Here is an 18,950-nt window from a genome sequence, read left to right as displayed (position 1 = left end):
ATGGAGAATGTGGACAGGGAGACATTTTTCTCCCTCTCTCAAAATACTAGAACCCGGGGTCATCCCATGAAGCTGATGGGTGGGAGATCCAGGACAAATAAAAGGAAGGACTTCTTCACACAGCGCCTAGTTAAATTATGGAACTCACTACCACAAGATGTAGTGATGGCCACCAGTCTGGATGGCTTTAAAAGGGGGGTGGATAAATTCCTGGAGGCAAAGGCTATCAATGGCTACTAGCCCTGATCATAGAATCATAGAATAGCAGAGTTGCAAGGGGCCTACAAGGCCATCGAGTCCAACCCCCTGCTCAATGCAGGAATCCACCCTAAAGCATCCGACAGATGCTTGTCCAGCTGCCTCTTGAATGCCTCTAGGGTGGGAGAGCCCACAACCTCCCTAGGTAACTGATTCCATTGTCGTACTGCTCTAACAGTCAGGAATTCTTTCCTGATGTCCAGCTGGAATCTGGATTCCTTTAACTTGAGCCCGTTATTCCGTGTCCTGCACTCTGGGAAGATCAAGAAGAGATCCTGGCCCTCCTCTGTGTGACAACCTTTTAAGGATTTGAAGAGTGCCCTCATGTCTCCCCTCAATCTTCTCTTCTCCAGGCTAAACATGCCCAGTTCTTTCAGTCTCTCTTCATAGGGCTTTGTTTCCAGACCCCTGATCATCCTGGTTGCCCTCCTCTGAACACGCTCCAGCTTGTCTGCGTCCTTCTTGAATTGTGGAGCTCAGAACTGGACGCAATACTGTAGATGAGGCCTAACCAAGGCCAAATAGAGAGGAACCAGTGCCTCATGTGATTTGGAAGCTATATTTCTATTAATGCAGCCCAAAATAGCATTGGCCTTTCTTGCAGCCATATCGCACTGCTGGCTCATATTCAGCTTGCAATCTATAACAATTCCAAGATCCTTCTCATTTGTAGTATTGCTGAGCCAAGTATCCCCCATCTTGTAACTGTGCATTTGGTTTCTATTCCTTAAGACTTCTAGTCCTGATCCCTGCAGAGACAAGCTCAACCACTTACGGCCAAAACATCTGGGTTGGGAGCGAAGGTTTCTGGGCTCAATTGGAAGTATTGCTAATTCCCTTCAAAGCCTTAGAAAAGCCTCAGACGTGTCGGACGGCACCTGCCATAATTCACAGCCATGGTCTGGGTATCTGAAGGACCATCTCTTCTCATACGAACGTCGCCCAAAGAACTCATGTAATAAATGGCGTTAAAAAACAAACGTTTAAATAGCCGGAGACGTTTTCTCTCACAACCTCACTGCTCTCTGAGGTGTATTTCTCCATGGCTGTGCTCAGGTTATGACGATCTGTTCAAAACCTGCTTGTTTGGTTTTTAAACATCTTTTGAAGACTTATTGATTCCAACAGGCAGTCAATGTACTGGGTAAGCTTTGCGTTGTAATTTATTTGATGTTCTGCCTACTTTTAGAATTCAATTTTTTTGGTGTTTTAAATGTATTTCTTGATTGTTTCCTATTATTGGGTAGGATTTTATACTTTTAGCCTCCCCTGGGCATCTCTGGATGGAAAGACAATACAGATTTGCTAAAATAAATAAAACAAACCAACTATCTTATATAAGAATATGGGAGTGTAAGAATTATTACTAGAGATCAACTGGACTGATTTTGCTCATTTTTGTTTTTAACGGAAGCCGGGGCAGTGTAGGCGTGCAGAAAACGTTTAAAGTTCGAGGAAGTTCAAAGCTGGATTTTTAATAGCAATTAACGTCCTTCTCGCCAAAGAGGCATGGCAGCCCCTCTGTCAGCCGGATGACGGACAGCACCGCTCGGCCAATCGGTGTGGCACGAAGGCGGATCCCAGGCACAACCGCACGGTTAAGACTGTACATTTCAGGGGGGGGGGCACATTTGAATTATTCATGAGCTGCTCTGTGGTGAGGGGATGGAGGGGCAAAAAAGAATCAGGACTCCTGGCCACCACGGCGATGTGGGATTTACACTAGTTACATTAGATAGGCCTGGGAAGGCATTTTTTTGTAGTTGCCATTGTTAGACTTTTGGTAGTCAGGAACACAAGCTGATCACCCAGAGGCGGGTGACTCCTATTTCAATGCTGGGATTTGTCACCCAAACCATCTGAAGTTGAGGGAATACGTAGGGTGACCATATGAAAAGGAGGACAGGGCTCTTGTACCTTTAACAGCTGTATTCCAAAGGGGATTTTAGCTGGTGTCATTTGTATGCATGCAACACCTGGTGAATTTCCCTCTTCATCACAACACTTAAAAGCTGCAGGAGTATACCTAGAGTGACCAGATACAAAAGAGGGCAGGGCTCCTGCAGCTTTAACTGTTGTGATGAAGAGGGCATTTCACCAGGTGCTGCATGCATACAAATGACACCTGCGGGAATTCCCTTTTCTGTTCAACTGTAAAAGATACATGAGCCTTGTCCTCCTTTTCATAGGGTCACCCTAGAATACGTGGCTTGATGGGCCTTTGGTGTGATCCACGTACAGCCCGAAAATTGTCATAATTTAGTCGACCGGTGAGGCGTTCAGTTACCAACTCTGAAAGCCAAACAGGCCTCGGAGTGGAAGGAAAGATATCCGTAGGATAATTTTCTAGCTCTAATTCAGAGCAGGGGAAATTGTATACCACTGGGACGGGTGGAAGGGGTACTGAGCACTGCCAAGCCTGGGCCCTGGCCAGACCATTCAGCAAGCTAGGAAGTTAAGTGTCTGGCTCTCCCAAGGACTAAACGCAGGCACTGCCCTCACGCTCGTAAGCGTACCGAGGCCTCGTCAGCCTGGGGGACGGGCTTGGTTTCACGCGGCAGGCAGGCTAGAAAATCCATAGACCTTGGCTCCTGGAGAATCAAATCCCATTTATTCAAAATAACACGCTAGTCCTTGCAGGCGTGGGGTGGGCAGCCAACGGCCCAGGAATCTCCGATGGCATCTGTCTCCAGAGAGCGTGCCAGCACTTTTCAGGCAAAGGGTCTACCTAGGCTTTCCCCAACTCGGGTGTCCTCTAGCCAACAACGCTGCGATTGTAACCGTTTGTGGAGCAGCAAAGACAGCGGCTGAGCGAGAGAAATCTGCGGTTCGCCTGGCCTACCTCTGATCGGCAAAGTCCTTTCACCCACCCACTGCCGCTTCTTCACCCAGGGCTCCTCAGAAAAAGCCGCTGAGGAAGCTGGTCGCCCTCATCGCTCCCTGATCATTAGCTGGGGCAGCGATCTCGAAAATCGCAAAGCCTGCCAAAGAAAACCGCACCGTGTCTTGTGAAGCAGGGCCCGGTTGCTTAATTCCCCTGTTTTGCACAGCTCACATCGCTCAGGAGGCTGGCTGCTTTCCTTCCCCTTTTTTAATCCAAAGGCACGGCCCACGTTAGTTAAGTGGCATTTGTAAAACCACAAAGCCGCTGCGGACAACCGGAGCACGCGCTCGTCGTGGCCAAGTTAACATGGGCAGTGAGCTAATGGCCGTGGCCTTTGGGCCGGCTTACGGGGCTATTAGCTTACCACTGAGGGCCTGCCGTTCCTGCCTGCAACACAGTAATTGAGAACATGGCTGCCATTCTTGGCCACGGCTAAATTACGCCACAGCACAACAACGCTGGTTAAAAAGGCCTTGTGCCCTCCTGGAGAAAGCTGGCGTAGGTGAAGGTGGAGTGGACACCTGGTACACCTCTCCTCCAGCTCAGATTAAACTAATCCCAGATAGCCAGCCTACGCTATCTTGATTTGCCCACAATGCCTCACATCAAACTTCCCTTACATGCCTTGGACTACAATGCCCATGTGGGATGGGAAAGATGGGATTCATAGTCTTGACCTGCAGGCAGGGCACCGGGCGTGAGTGGGAATGCTGCCCCCACATCTCAACATGGCGTTGCCCCGGGGCATTTTTTTTAAAAAAACAAAATGGCGGCCATCTCCAGCAGCAGCGAGGAGCACAGGTTGAGTTTGACACTCCCACTCCCATCAACCCCAGCCAGCACAGGCAATGGCTGGGGATGATGGATCTGTAGTCCAAGAAATGGTGGAGGACCATGGATTCCCTAGGCCTAGCTTAGTCTAGAGTTGGGGAAAATGTGATTCTTGGTGTTTGAATGTTCTCTCAGCGTCTCTCTCTCATCCTAAACTTCCTAGCAGGGTTGTTGTAAGAATAGAAGAGGCGGGAGGAGAACCATGTCTGGCTCCCTGAGGGTCTTGGAGGGAAGGCAGGGTAACCGCGCCGCCGTCTACGTGTCTACTCAGAACTAAGCCCCACTGAGTTCAGTAAGCCTTGCTCCCAAGGAAGCGAAGAGCGCACCCTTAAATAAAGAAATGGCGCAAAGGATCCGTGCAAAAACAAAGAACAAAACCCACAGAAGGTAAAGAGCAATGGGGGACTCGTTTCGAGGGGCGTGTGGAAACGGGGGCTTGAGGGGAGGGCAGCCGGCCGACCGGCCGTTAGTTGAAATGCAAAATCCGGATGTATTTAATGGTGCCACGCATGGCCTCACACCAGCCCTGTCGATAAATTATAAAACGACTTTGTCACGCCGGCTTTCCACTGAGCGCCCCCTGCCCCCCCCCCCCCAGCCCTGACATCCTCTTTTTTCCACCCCCACTTTGCAAACGCACCCTCACTTGGGGAATTTAACGCCTGGAACTGAAAGGAAACGGGAGAAGGGCACAGAAAAAGAAACATCGATAGACACACACACACACACATATATATATATGGAGGGGGGGAGGGAGAGAGGGGGGCATGCAGGGGAGAGAAGGAACGGGCAGACCCAAGCGGGGAAGGGATGCCGCAAGAAAAAGACACTGCAGCAATACACAGCACCAAATTAATTTGAGGACAGGAGCAGGCAGCTGCGTGGATGGAATGAAAATGAGGCTGGAGGGGAGGGACGGGGAGGGGAGGGGAGGGGGACACCCTGCAGCAGCGCCACCTGGAGGCGAAGCCAAAGAGACGCGTTGGCGTTAAAAGTGGGGTGGGGGACTCTCAGAAAAGCAGCAGCGTGGAAGGAAGGAAGGAAGGAAGGGGGGCCAGACCGTACAGCTCCATCGATTGGGAACTCCCCCCCTCCCGGATCTAAAAGAGGTTGACAGGGTGGGACGCCCTCTTAGCCCTCCAGATGTAGCGGGGGACTCACACCTCTCTCCTCAAGGCCGGCCCTTTCCCTGCCATTTCCCTCCTGGCCTTCTCCTCACCCGTCCCCCCCCCCCCCCGCAACCCGGCTCGTTTCCCCCAACCAGCCTCTCGCTGCAAAACCCCAGCAGTATTTTAAACCTTTAAAATGCCCTCTTCCCTATCCAAGGGTGCCCCGTCCGTTTGCACCGGAAATCCCTCACTTCCAATCCTGAAACACCCTCTGATCCCACACCCAGCTCCAGCCGTTTCTCGCACGCACACACACACACACACACACACACACTCGCTCGCTCTAAACGTGCTAATGGATTAATCTATTTCTCCTTTGCACTCTGCTAAAGGTCGTGGCAGGCACTGCTGACTCAGGGAGCTACGAGGGTCTGTGGGTGGGCACTGAGCCAACCGGAGGGGTGGGGGGAGAGAGATTTTGCCCAGTGGAGCAGGGGAGAACCCCCACCAGCCCTCCTTCCTCCGTCCTTTGCAATCCCCCTTCTGCTTGCTGGAAAGGCAACTCTCTCTCTTCCTCCTCCTCCTCCCCCCATTCTTCAAGGCGATTGATTTCCTCCTTGTCTTTATTGGATTCCACTTAGCCCGATCAGGGTTTAAAGCAGCCAAGGGTTCCCTTCTTTGCTCCGGCCCCACCAAAACCAGGTCGATGGCATTGATTCTGCCAGTAGCTCTAAACCAGACAAGGAGGGTGGGGAGGCGGGGTAGAGAGAGAGAGAGAGAGAGAAACGTGGGGATTCCCATATTAAAAAGAGGTTTCCTTGCTGCAACGAAGGAAAACAAGAACAGGCGGGAAGGCAAACTTCCACGCCTTTTCCCAGAGAGCCTAAAGGGTTCTCCCTCACAATTTTTGGGGGTGGGTGGGTGGGTATCAGGAACCCCACACAGACTGGGGCAAAGAGGTGGAACCAAATATTACGAAGGAGCCGGTGGTTATGACCCTCGCAAAATAAAAAACCCAACAACATTAAACCAGCCTTCTCCAGATGTGTTGCCTAGGAGGATGCTAGAATTTGTAGTCCATCACATCTAGAAGACACCAGATTGTGAGAAGAGGCTGAATTAGACTATGCCGAACTCCACTACCAAACCCCTCAGATCGCCGTGAAGGAAAGGGGGCGGAGGGGGGGGATTGAGGGTGAGTGAAAAGCGCAAAGTGGGTTGGGGGTGGCCTTCAGACTGAACTAGGCCGCACTCCTGCACTAGCAAGAAAAAACACGGACAATGTTTTTAGGCAGGAGAAGATGACACTCCCGAGTTTTATTGCTGGCAAATGTCTCTCCCTCACCGCACCCCCCCCCCCCAAGATGTGGTAGCAGGTGTGTAACTCCGAGGCATTGGGGGGCTAACAGAGATCAGCCCCCGAGCAGTGAAGGGGTTATCGCCTCCTGTGGAAACCTGGAAGAAGGAGGGGGTGGGGAGAAGAGAGAGAGAGAAAGAGAATAAGCCAGTTTAGAAGGGGGGACAGGCTTAGAAAGGTATTGCATGCAGCTAGACATCTCTGAGGAACTGGTATTAATACGGATAGGGCTTTCTGTAAGGGTCTTTCAGGTCGGGGTGGAGCAGTGGGTCATCGGGATGAGGGTGTAGTTCACACAAGGCGCTGAGGGGACAATAAAACTTGTTCCTGGACCGTATTATTGGAGGGGGGGGCTCTCTCTTTGTCTACCTCTCCCCCTTCACATACACACACCTACACCTATCTCAATGGAAGCTGGGGGCTCAGATGTCAAGTGGGGTGTGTGAATCCGCTCCAGGTTTCAGTCAGGACTCTAAAGGAGATATTCCACACCTTGGATAGTTCCTTTTAGAGTTCTGACTGAAACCCGGAGCCGATGCACACACCCCACTTGACGTTGGAGCTGCCAGCCTCCACTGACCTTACCTGCGGTTGGAACAGGGACTGTCCGGGAACAAATTTTGCCACCTTTCTTCCTCTCTGCAAGGGCTAGGATGAGCTGAGGTGTTTGTCAGGAGAAAAAAGAAAACTGAGCACATCTATTCACCAGCCTTTACCTTTTTTCTTCTTTCCTCGTTTCGTGCCGACCGTCTTCCTTTTCTTCTTTTGCGGGCTCGAACCCTGAAAAGCAGGAAGACGACGAGAGAAGAAACAGAAATTAAAAGGCGGGGGGGGGGGGAGGAGGAACGATCCACAGGACGTCGCGCGTCCTTCAGAAACAACACTTCCGTTACGTTTTCCAGCGCCCAGTCCAAGATATCCGGATGGCCTGGGAACTCTTCAGAAGGTCTGACTGCAACGCCTGGGGTTGACTGACCAGACAGTTGATGAAGGACAGAGGCCTTCTCCACTAGCAAGCAAACTGGGACATTTCCCGGAGGTTGGAGCTTCGCAAAATAAAAATGAGCGTACGCGGAACTAGTTCCGGCAGCAGGACGGCAGTCAAACAACGTTTCGGGGCACAGCGGCCACGTTTCGCTGAAAATCTGCCTGGTCCTCCGTGGCTGGTCTTTCCATGCAACTACAGCAGTGACTGAGTTCACAGGGGCGATAAACTGGCCGGCGAGATCATATTACGCCAGTCCTTTTACAACTTCATTGGCTGCCGGTCCGGGTCCGGGCCCGATTCAAAGTGCTGGTATTGACATTCAAGGCCCTAAATGGTTTTGGGCCAGGCTATCTGAAGGAACGCCTCCTCCCGTATCTACCTGCCCGGACCTTAAGATCATCTACAGGGGCCCTTTTCCGTGAGCCCCTGCCAAAGGAAGTGAGGCAGGTGGCTACTAGGAGGAGGGCCTTCTCCGCTGTGGCACCCCGGTTGTGGAATGAGCTTCCCAGAGAGGTCCGCCTTTCGTCGCCAGCTGAAGTCCTTTTTATTCTCTCAGTATTTTAACACTTATTTAAGTTAAATTTAAATTTTACTGTTTTAACTCTGTATTTTAATTTTATATCAATTTCGCTGCCTGGTTTTTATTCTGGTTGTGCTTTTTAATATTGCATTTTGTATTTGTGCTTTTAACCTGTTGGTTGCTTTATGATGGTTTTAATTTTTGTGAACCGCCCAGAGAGCTTCAGCTATTGGGCGGTATAGAAATGTAATAAATAAATAAATAATTAAATAAATAAAGGAGGCCTGGCCTGGACTCCGGGCAAACTTCCTGAGACACCCTGGGACATGTCCCAGAATCCTTTGCAACGTATAGGGATTCATGGGACCTGACAGCACTTAAAAACAAAAGCCCTCTAATCAGTGCCTGGCAGTCGGTTCTGGGATGCATCCAGTGGAGGCCGGTGGCTCCGATGTCAGTTGGGCAGCGAATCCTTTAGAGTTCTGCCAGAAACCCGGAGCAGATTCACAGCTCCACTGACACCAGAGCCACCAGCACCCTGGACAGCTCCTTTAGAGTTCTGACAGGAACCCGGAGCGGATTCACCGTCCCACTAACATCGGAGCCACCAGCTACCACTGGACACACCATTTAAATCCCCCACAATGCCCTCTACTATAGCAGCCTTCCAGGGCATTGTGGGACATTCGAGTGGCAGCTCCCAGACAAGCCCAGGAGGGCCCAACTACAACAGAGAAAGGACTGTAGCACCTGGGAGGCAAATTCCGCTAGAAAAAGCGTACTTAAAAGGCAGAAAGCTGGAGAAAGCTGTGTTAGTGCGACACACACACAGTTCAAGCATCACAAACCAGGACAGCCAATCTTGCTTCACCCAACAAGTTGCTGGTTGATGCGGATCGTGTGACAATTTATTTGCATTCTGCACTGTGATATTTATGCTGTTTGCCACTTTGCTATGTCTGTCTGTCTGTGACACGGCACCAAGAAACTTTGAAACTTGATATGCATGCTAAGGGGATCCTAGGGGTGTGCACCTCAGGGGATTTTTTTTTTAAAAAAAAAGCATTAATTTTAATTAATTTGTGCCCATGCGACTGAAACCTGCAGGAACGCCTTCAGTCACAAGGGGGCAGGCATCCCTAACGAGCATTTAGCTTTGCAAGCCATAGAGTTTGAAGCCAGGGCGAAGGATGGAGTTATAGGGCAACCCCCTTGATGTGGGGCAGCTCCCCTCTCCGGGGAACGGACTGAACAGAACCTTCCCTCAGGGGGCTCATGAGGCGCAGCATGCCAGAGGCCGTGCACACAGGCGGGGCTTCACTCGGTCGCAACGTGCCCACCTCTGACAGCTATGTACCTTTGCTCGAAGGCTTCCCTGTTATCAAACCAACGCCCTATCCGAACTCATGGGAAGCTGGGCTCGTTCCCTAGTTCTGTCATAAAGCAGTATATAAGTTCTTATAATGAATAGAGAGACGCCTACCTACCCCGAAACAGAACCATGCTCTGTCCTGGCCATGCACAGCACTCGTTCAGACCGTTTGCGAACTTGCTAATTTAGTTTGTTCTATCCTCGACATCCACAGAAGACAAAAGGACACCCCAGATTTTTGGGTCTTCGGCACTCTCGCTCAGTTCCTTTCCCCCGTGGAAGCCCAACCACGAAACGCTCCGTCCCTCGGAGGATGCTGGGCATTTATCTCCGAGTCTTAACGACTCACAGCGGAACGTGAGAGGGTCTTTGGCTGGAAAGGGTTCCGAATGGGGTGTCATCGCGGGACACAAAAGGACGGTCCGCAGCGTCTTTTTGAAGAGCGCTGCTGGAACAGGCCAAGGGTCCTTCCATCGAGATGTCCAGCTTCATCCCAGATGCTTCCGGAAAGCCCACAACTAGGGGAAGGACCTTCTTGCTGCCCACCCCAGACTCCAGGTCATTTATGAGCAACTGAAATAGCTCGGACCCCCCTTGGGGGAACCTGCCGTGCACTTCCTCCCTTGTGAAAAACCTCCGGCTTCTTGGGGCGGAGAAACGGGAGTGTCTGTCGTTAGACCTACGTAGAGCCCCTCCCCCCCACCAAACCACTCTCACCAAACCACCACACCTACAAAAGACTCACCTCTCCCGACGGGGCGGCTGTCCCCGTCAACGCACTGATGTCCCCAAAATGGGTGAGGGAGCTGAGTTGGGAGCCGAGGGCCCCCTCTCGCCTCCGGCGGGCCTTCTCCTTCCGAGTCATGTTGAGACGGACCATCATGCTCTCCTCATAGTTGGTCCTACGGAAGGGAGACAAACACCAGTTAGGGGCAACACGAGGCGTGAGCCGGAGCGGCCGGCTGGAACCCTCCTGCTCCCAGGGCCGGTGCTACCATAGAGGCCACTCAGGCGGCCGCCTAGAGCGCCAAGCTAAGAGGGGCACCGGGCGCAGGGCAGCACTCACGCGCGTTGGCTGTGTGCCGGCCCAGCCCAAGGATTCAGCTGGGCCTGGGCAGGCAAGATGGCGCCCTGCGCCCGCCCAGCCGAAGCAAAGCCAGGGACGCTGGGGTGGGCGGCTCCACGTCTGGACTTCCGGAACATGAATAGGGTCCATGGGGTCTTTGAGTGAATGCATGTGTTCATGCGTGTGTTTGTTTGGAGTGAGTGATGCTGAATGTGTGTGTGTGTGCGTGCGTGTGTGAGTTGGGGGGGCGTGATTTGGAGGTGATATTCCTATTAATGCATTTGAGACCCATAGACGTTCCTTTCCAATTTGTTTGCTGTAATTAGCATGACGTATTTCTTGCACTTTAAAATAAATTTAGCAATCTCTTATTTTTTCCAGGAAACATAAATCAAAGTTTGCATTGTGTGTGGGGGGGGGGGGGGAGTTGTGAAATTTGCTCACCTTGCCTAGTGTGCAAAATAGTCTGGCACCGGCCCTGCCTGCTCCCTACCCGTGACTCCCGGCATCCCTCCACCCCTCTCCCTCTTGCCCCCAAGACTCCTCCTGCTGCCCCACTCACCGGTGTTCGTCCTCTCGGCTCCGCCTGGTGGCGTGGGCGTAGCGCCCTTCCCGGACCTCCTCCGGGGCGTCCGAGTACTGCTCTTTCAGCTCCCGGATGATCGAGCTGCTGAGGGCTCGCTTCTTGGCCTGCTCCAGCGCCTTCTTCTCTCTCTCCGCCTCCGTTTCGTCTGGGACAGAGAAGCAACACGGAGGCGGCTGTTTAAGAACACGGAGGCTCTAGGGCGGGGCAATCCGGCTCAACCCGGAAATCCTTTCGAGACCATCAGATGCCCCACCTCCCACCAGGAAGTCCAGACCCCTCCCCACCCAACTCCTCAAGCGAGAATCTTGCATACTGTAATGTACGGGCACCAGGCGCGGCGGGACGTATTTCCTGCTCCCGCCTTTGGCCGTCCCTTTCCCAGAAGCCTTTGCACCGTCAGCAGCTTCGCCATCTTTGCTCTCTTCTGAGTCGCTGAGCTGGGGTTGGGGGGAGGGAGAGAAAGGAGAGAACGACAACCGCCGAATAAAGGTTTGCTCACATCAACACCACAAACCACAGTGTGACACGGCTTCCATTTCTGCTCAGTTCTTCAAGCACGGGGCAGTTAGTCACACCGGTTTAAAAAAAAAAATGGTTTTATGGTTTCGAGGCTGATTGGCAAGCCAGGATTGCAAGATCGCATCACCCTGTTGACTCAGAAGCAAGCCCCACGGTAGACAAATGCTTGCGTAAAACTATTCTCTTCAGTCAATGTCAGAGAGTATACCAGGGAGGCAGCCTCTCTCAGTTCGCCCAGAAAAGGAATTCCAGAGAGCCGGTGCCACCACGGAAAAGGCAATGCTGGGCAAAACCTGAGTCCTTGTCTGCGACTGGTGCTTTTGCTTTGTATATTTAAAAGACATAGGGCAAGTTTTTCTCAACCCGGTGCCCTCTGGACAGGCTGACTACAAAACTCACCATCCCCAGCCAGGAGGGCTGTTGTCGTGAGATGATGGGAGTTGTAGTCCAACCCATCCAAAGGGAGCTGAATTACAAGGTGGTTGGCTGGCATAGGAGTACTCCCCTTCTAAACGGATACCAGCCCGCTCCCCTTCTGAAGCAGATTTTTGCTCCTGAAAGACCCCCTGGACCTATTTTTCCCCCTACCTTGCTCATCAGGTTGCTGGGATTCGGCTTGAACCTCAGCGGGTCATTTTCACCTGCAACGAGAACGCCACCGGAGAAAGGTGGGTTAAGCCAGGCCTACAGGGGTGCCCCCCCCAAACTGCACCCTTCCCCCTCCCCACTTTCAATCCACAACTCACCCAGGGCCCCAGTCACGGCCGCCTTGACCAATTTGTCCACCTGGTACTTCAGTTTCTGATCAATGGGGCGCATCTTCTCCAGCACCTACAGCGAGGCAGCGGGAAAGACAACCTAATCGAGGGGCTGCCCTATGGAGAGTCAGACCCACGGTCCATTTGGCCCCGCGCCGGTGACCTCAATGGTAGCAGCCCTCCCAGCTGTCTCATTCCTAGCACTGCGGGCCCCCACAAATTTTTTGGATCTAACCTACGGCGTGGAAACCCCGCGTGTTACCACTCAGCTATGGAGCCTGTAGTTCTGGCCAGGTGGGCGAAGACGCCAACTGGGATTGGATGCCTCCCCTCTGCCCCACTGCAAACGCTCCCCGCCCCCCAGGCCTCACCAAACCGCTCCCCTACCGTTCGGGTTTCCACCAAGCGCAGCAAGGCCGGGTGCTCGGCCACGGAGCGTCCCGACGTTTTCTCCAGGATCAGGTGAGAGAGATCTTGAAGGTAGAGGAGGAGGAGCTGGTCCTTCACTTCCAAGAAACTGAGGCCCTGGGTGGGGTGGGGGGAGAGAAGGAGGGAGGGAGAGAGGCATGGCTGAGCTGCAAGGAAGGAGCGAGGCCTAGAAACCTGGGGGAAAGAGAAGTGGGCGTGGGGGGCAGCGAAGTGCGAGAGACAAGGAAGAGAAGTGGACAGGCCATCTTCCCCAAGCAAGAGCCCTGCACAGGAGGTGGACTGCAACCCCCATCATCCCCAGCAAACAGGGCCAAGGGACAGACACCTGGGGATGGAAAAGTGGCCAGAAAGAGCAAGTGAATGTGGAAAGGGCAGCAAGGAGAGACAGAGGACTGAAGTGTCCGAAGCCCACATGCGTTCAGTGTGGGAACTCAGGGATGCCCCCACCGCACCAAGGACACAGGAACGGGGGCCAGGCCTAGCAGGCGGGGACTAACCTAGCTCTACTCGATCCAAAGGCAGAGGCAGATAAGAAATAAATATACTATTATTAATTATTATTATTATTATTGTGGGGGGAATAGCCACCTGGCTGTGGGAAGGGTGCGTGTAAGCAGAGATGCTTTTCTCCCCCCCCCACCCAGGTTTTAATGCTTTATTTATTTCAACAACAAAAAATACAACATACTGCCATACAACATATTCATTATACACTGTCAATTATTTCAGCTATTAAACCAAAAAAAACCCCACTCAGCATAACACACCTATTAATATCTAAGAATAGAATCATAGAATAGCAGAGTTGGAAGGGGCCTACAAGGCCATCCAGTCCAACCCCCTGCTCAATGCAGGAATCCACCCTAAAGCATCCCTGACAGATGGTTGTCCAGCTGCCTCTTGAAGGCCTCTAGTGTGGGAGAGCCCACAACCTCCCTAGGTAGCGGATTCCATTGTCGTACTGCTCTAACAGTCAGGAAGTTTTTCCTGATGTCCAGCTGGAATCTGGCTTCGTTTAACTTGAGCCCGTTATTCCATGTCCTGCACTCTGGGAGGATCGAATAAATTAAGTAAATTTTGTATCCAATAAATAGAATTTTCATAACACTACACAAAACATCCCAAAATAAACTAAATGTAAACTGAATTAAATATATTAGATAGTACATAAGTACATTGAGCAAGGGGTTGGACGCGATGGCCTTGTAGGCCCCTTCCAACTCTGCTATTCTATGATTCTATGATCAGAATATCACATATCTCCCAAGCAATGTTTTATTATATAGTAACACAAGAACATATATTAATTTCTCTATCATAATTATTTTTCCAATAATCAATAAAAGGGTTCCATTCGTCTTTAAATTTAGGGATCTGTTGTCTGCCATCAGAGATGCTTTTCTGGCAGATGACCCAGGAGGAGACTGCAAGAATAAGTGCTTGACACACACACCCTCTGCCCTTGCGGGGAGCCGCAAGAAAAAACTACTCGCAAGTAGGAAGATGGGGGAGCCAAGAAGGAGGAGCCATGGCTTCGAGAGCCGTTTGTAAGAGGCAGAAGGGTCTCCTCAGTTACTCTTGGAGGGAGAGAGAAGGATTGTGGGTATTTATCAGCCTTGGGCAACTGGCTGGGATGGGCCTGAAGGAGTGTCCCCGTGGGTTGGATCACCAGCACGGCCGTTGGGAGGGCACCAGGTGCGAGATGCCGTAAAGCGATGAGAACACACAAGAAGAGGTAGAAGATGACAATACAGAGGCCTGGGTAGAGAGAACCTAGAGCCATGCAGACGGAGAGATACTTCAGTGCTTTAACTCCCAGCGTGGAGGCCTGCTCACAAGCTGATGCCAAGTCACGACAACAGCACTTTGCACATGCTCAGAGGTGCCTGCCTTTCCGTTTTACATTGTGATACTATAAAGCACAACCCTCTGCATGTTTAGACAGAAAAAAAAGGCCTACAATTTCCAGCTGGGAGTTGTACGCCTTTCCCCCCCCCCCCTCTCTAAGCATGCAAAGGATTGCACCCTAAAAGGCTGAGCCTTCACACAGAAAACTGGGGCTGGGTTCAAATTAAGCCCCATCTCTCTGCCTCCCCCCCCCCAACCCCGTTCCTTCAAGAGCAACTCACCTTTTCTGTGGGGTAGGCCCCCGCCCGCACCTTCTGCGCTAGGCACTGAACGTGATGAGTCACCACAACCACCTGTATCGCAACGAGGGAGAAAAAGGAGAAAGCGGTTCTTGAAAAGAGAACTGAGAGAGGATCCCAAGTATGCGATTGGGGGCGAAGCACAAGAGCCTGGGGAGAAGCAAACAGATCACTCACCTGGTCTTGGAGGGATTTCAACAGGGTTAGTGCGGCCGGCAGGTCTGCACCTATTCTCTCCTGGAACATAAAGGAAAAAAGGAAGGAAAAAGATTCAGATTTCTGTACTTCAGTGTGGCCCACGTTCAAGGGCAAATGTGGTGTTTTGGAACCAAACTTTCAACCATGCTTAAACCTCATTCTTTCAAGAACGAGACCTCAAATCTAAGTGGCTACAAAAACAGACAAACAGTGCGCCCCAAAGCACCCCACATCTCCTTCCCGCATACCTAAACCCCATAACACACCAATTTCCTTCTATCACAGACCTCTTCGTTGGAACCTTGCCCCCAAATTCCAAGGTAAAGCAGGACAAAAGAGGCACCACCACTGTCGAAATTACCGCACTGTATTTAATTTTTTCCAAGTATTTTTTTTATCCCACTCCTTAGCCACAAAAGCGCCTGGAGCAGCATACAATCAGTAAAAAAAATAAAAATAAAAATAGACAGCCTCTGCCGGTAGAGTTACGATCTAAAACGACACAGCACACGAGGAAGAGGGGATGCACACAGAAGAGGAAAAAATGAAGTGGTCTTTTAGTAAGGCTGGTGGAATGCGCTCTACGTGGGGCTGCCTTTAAAAAGGATTTGGAGACCAGCTGGAGCCCACTTTTTAGAGCATAGGACTCCGATTCAGTTTCATCCGCACTGGCTCCCAGTTCATTTCCAGGCCTGACTGAAAGTGCTGGTTCTTATCTATAAAGTTCTACTGTATGGGACCAGGATATTTGGAAGATCAGCTGTTGTCATGTGGCTCTGTCCTTGCACAGTATTTAACTGCAGAGGCCTTGCTCTGCGGCCCACCGCCTTCAGAGGTACATCCAGCTGGGATGCCAGACCGGTTCCTTTTTACTGCAACATCCAGGCTACGGAGTTCCCCCCCAACTTCAAGCAATCCGTTAAAGCCCTTTCCTTTTGCACTAGGTTGAAATTGATTTTTATTCTTTTAACATTCGTTTATTACAAACTGAAGAGCTGTTTTTAACGCTGAAAAGCAGCATGTACGTTTCCACACACGACGTATAAACACAGACATTATATTTTCTTGGGCACATCCACATAGCTCTGCCCTCTGCAACCCCGTCCTCCTCGCGGTCCCCATTTTCCTCTACATCTTCCTTGCAGTCGCTCCTTTGATTTCCTGCCTGTTTTCTAAAATTGGTGCCCTCCTGTTAGGTCTCCTATCTCTCCCGGCCGGATAAACCACCTCCCTCCTGATCATCTTTTCTTTCCACATCCCCCATCTTCTCCAAACCTCTTAATCTTATTTTTCTCCCTTTTCCAGATTTCCCCACTCACATCCAGGTCCTGTTTCCTCCCTCCTCACCCCCACTAACCTCTCCTCCACACCCCCATATACACTTCCAACCAAGCTGCACCCCCTTTCCCCATGACCCGCCTCTCCTGCCCACAGTTAACCTGCAAACCTAGGCACAATGATGTAGGATTAAACCCTCCCCTGAATTCAGTGGGCTTTGCTTCTTATTAAACATGCGCTACTAATTTCTAAACCAAGAGATATAATTTTAAAAAATCTATATTTTATTACTTATAGCATTTAGCTGCCAACCAACACAAATAGCTTTAAGCAACTCCACCTAGGTAGTGTTTCATCCTTATTTAACTCCCAACACACACACGCTTTTGGTTCAACTCAGTCTATTCAATTCCAAATCCTTCTTAAAACTTCCCCACTCCCAATGGGGAAAAAAACCCCAAAATATCCATATGCATCTTAAGAAGCTGCATTAGGTATCCCAAGCATTTTTCGTACCACTACAGGCACGACAAAGAGACAGATCAAGTAAGGGGGTGGGTGGAGGGAAGAGTCCAAATGGGGAAAAGAAAGAGAAAAGCACAAGGCAGCAGGCGGATGGAGTAAAAATGTGTGAAATATTTATTTACAGTATTTATATGCCACTCCTCTTTCAAGAATTTTGGAGCAGTGGACAAATAGCATAGAAGAATAAAAACACATTAAAAATACAGTTTTAAAAGAAACGAAGTGCAAAATAAACCCCGGCTAGTCTTTAAGGGAAGGCTTCCTCGAACAACAACGTTTTCAGGAGGCGCTGGAAGGAATAGAAAGTCGACTCAGTACTACTAGCATCACATCTTAAGAATATAAGAGCCACCATCAGACCAAGGGTCCATCTAGTCCAGCATTCTGTTCCCACAGGGGCCACGCAGCTGCCCACGGGAAACCCACAAGGAAGCCATGGGTGCAAGAGCACCCTCCCACCCATGTTCCCCAGCAACTTAACTGCCTCTGCTATTGGAAGTAGCACGTAGCCATCAGGGCTAGTAGCCCTTGGTAGCCTTCTCCTCCAGCAATTTGCCCAATCCCCTTTTAAAGCCATCCAAAGTAGTGGCCATTGCTACATCCCGTGGGAGGGAAGTCCTAAAAGCCCACCAGAACCCTGCTTGTGGGCCTGCCTGGAGTTCCCCAGAGACCAAAGGAATGCACTCTGCACATGCTCAAGGGCACTCTTGCCGTATGGGTGCAAGTGTGTCTGTTTCCCTCTCTGCTATCCATCCATCCATCCATCCATCCTGGCCTTCTTCTCACCCCCAAGTCCAGAGGTCCAGGCGACGGAGACTGACTCTCCTCCGTGGCCATCGCTGCGACTCCCACGTGGAAAGGAAACAGTCCCTGCTCTCTGGAGCAGAAAACCCGCCTCCTTCGGGAGCGTTGGCCAATCAATAGCAAACTTCCGCCTGGGCAGCGGAAGCTTCTGACCAATAGTCGAAAGACTTCCGCCTCCCTGAAACCGCTTCGGCCAATCAGGAAGGGCCATGGCTAGGACCTATTTCAGGCGGGGCCCGTGGGAAAAAGGTTCCTCGACGACTTCCGCCTCTTTAACGGAGGCGTGCCAGTTGCTAGGGAAATAGCCAATAGTGCTCAAAAGCCCGCCTCCTGCAGAGAACGCTAGGCCAATGAAATAACGGGGTTGGATCTCCCCCCCTCTCGTTAGGGAAGTTAGCTAATCAGAAGCAACAGAGCTTGAGATTGGCCGCGCTGGAAAAGCTGGACCCAATCAGCAACCGTATTTTAGTCTTTTACAACTCTCATTGATTAAAAAAAAGTTTTGGGTTGAGATTTAGCATAATGTAGTTTTGCCCAATCTGATACCCTCCAGATGTGTTGGGTTACAATTCCCAGCATCCCCAGCTGTGTTGGACTATGAAGCTGGGAATTGTAGTCCAACAAATAGCTGGCTGGGGGATTCTGGGAATTGTAGTCCAACAAATAGCTGGCTAGGGGATTCTAGAAATTGTAGTACAACACATCCAGAGAGCACCAGGTTAGGGGAAGTTGCCTCAATGTAATGGAACCCAGTTCTACAGGTAAAGGGCTACTTTGTTTCTGTGGAGCTATGCTGACTGTGGACGGTGGGAGTTGTAGTCCGGCACATCTAGACAGCACCAAGTAACTAATTTGGGTTTCCCCAACCTAGGCTAAGTTTTAAGATGAAATGTGGGAGGAGGCGGCAGGGCATACAAACTGGGCTGAACCAGGAGATGTGAGGGTTTTCAAGTTGCAGCTGGCGCTGTGCCTAGAACTGCCAGGAGGAAGAAACAAAGAAAGAATGGCAGGTCCCTCATTGCTGAAATTATAAAATCCAGCTGTTAGAACGGTTTCCAACATTAATATGATGACCCTGTTCAGACGACACGCTAAGCCACGGCAGTTTTGAGATAAACATTATGGCTTAGTGCGTCATATGAACCATTCCTAACCATGGTGGCTACATAACCATGGTTTAAACCATTTTTATTTTTATTTTTTATTTATCATACTTATACCCCGCTCCTCAGCCAAAAAAAGGCTCTCGGGGCGGCTTACATTTAGCAAAAGGGTTAGCAGCGTAACCATGGCTTAGTGTGTCGTCTGAACAAGTTCAAAA

At 50.8% G+C, this 18,950-nt stretch overlaps 1 protein-coding gene across 1 annotated transcript; it reads right to left on the bottom strand.

Annotated features, from left to right (window-relative positions):
* Positions 1–6,366: 6,366 nt before the first annotated feature.
* On the bottom strand, positions 6,367–17,690 carry NGDN (neuroguidin). Its single transcript, XM_063136449.1, has 11 exons — positions 17,612–17,690; positions 15,002–15,061; positions 14,807–14,878; positions 12,636–12,773; positions 12,237–12,321; positions 12,079–12,131; positions 11,285–11,408; positions 10,948–11,116; positions 10,065–10,221; positions 7,156–7,219; positions 6,367–6,537 (listed from the first exon to the last, which is right to left on the bottom strand). The coding sequence occupies exons 1-11, from the start codon at positions 17,660–17,662 to the stop codon at positions 6,518–6,520; spliced, it is 993 nt and encodes a 330-aa protein (XP_062992519.1). The 5' UTR covers positions 17,663–17,690; the 3' UTR covers positions 6,367–6,517.
* Positions 17,691–18,950: the final 1,260 nt, after the last annotated feature.

Source organism: Elgaria multicarinata, chromosome 11 (assembly GCF_023053635.1).
Source record: "Elgaria multicarinata webbii isolate HBS135686 ecotype San Diego chromosome 11, rElgMul1.1.pri, whole genome shotgun sequence".
Lineage (NCBI taxonomy): Eukaryota > Metazoa > Chordata > Lepidosauria > Squamata > Anguidae > Elgaria > Elgaria multicarinata.
Note: the sequence above shows the minus strand (reverse complement) of the source record. Positions and strands in the feature narration are given on the sequence as shown.

Bases quoted from the DNA above. Each gene is read 5' to 3' on its own strand.
- NGDN (XM_063136449.1), bottom strand. From the start codon at position 17,662: ATGGCCACGGAGGAGAGTCAGTCTCCGTCGCCTGGACCTCTGGACTTG. The intron at 12,774-14,806 runs GTGAGTTGCTCT...CACCCCACCCAG, and splicing joins GGGCCTACCCCACAGAAAAG to GGCCTCAGTTTCTTGGAAGT. The intron at 10,222-10,947 runs GTGAGTGGGGCA...TCCCTTCCGTAG, and splicing joins AGCCGAGAGGACGAACACCG to GACCAACTATGAGGAGAGCA.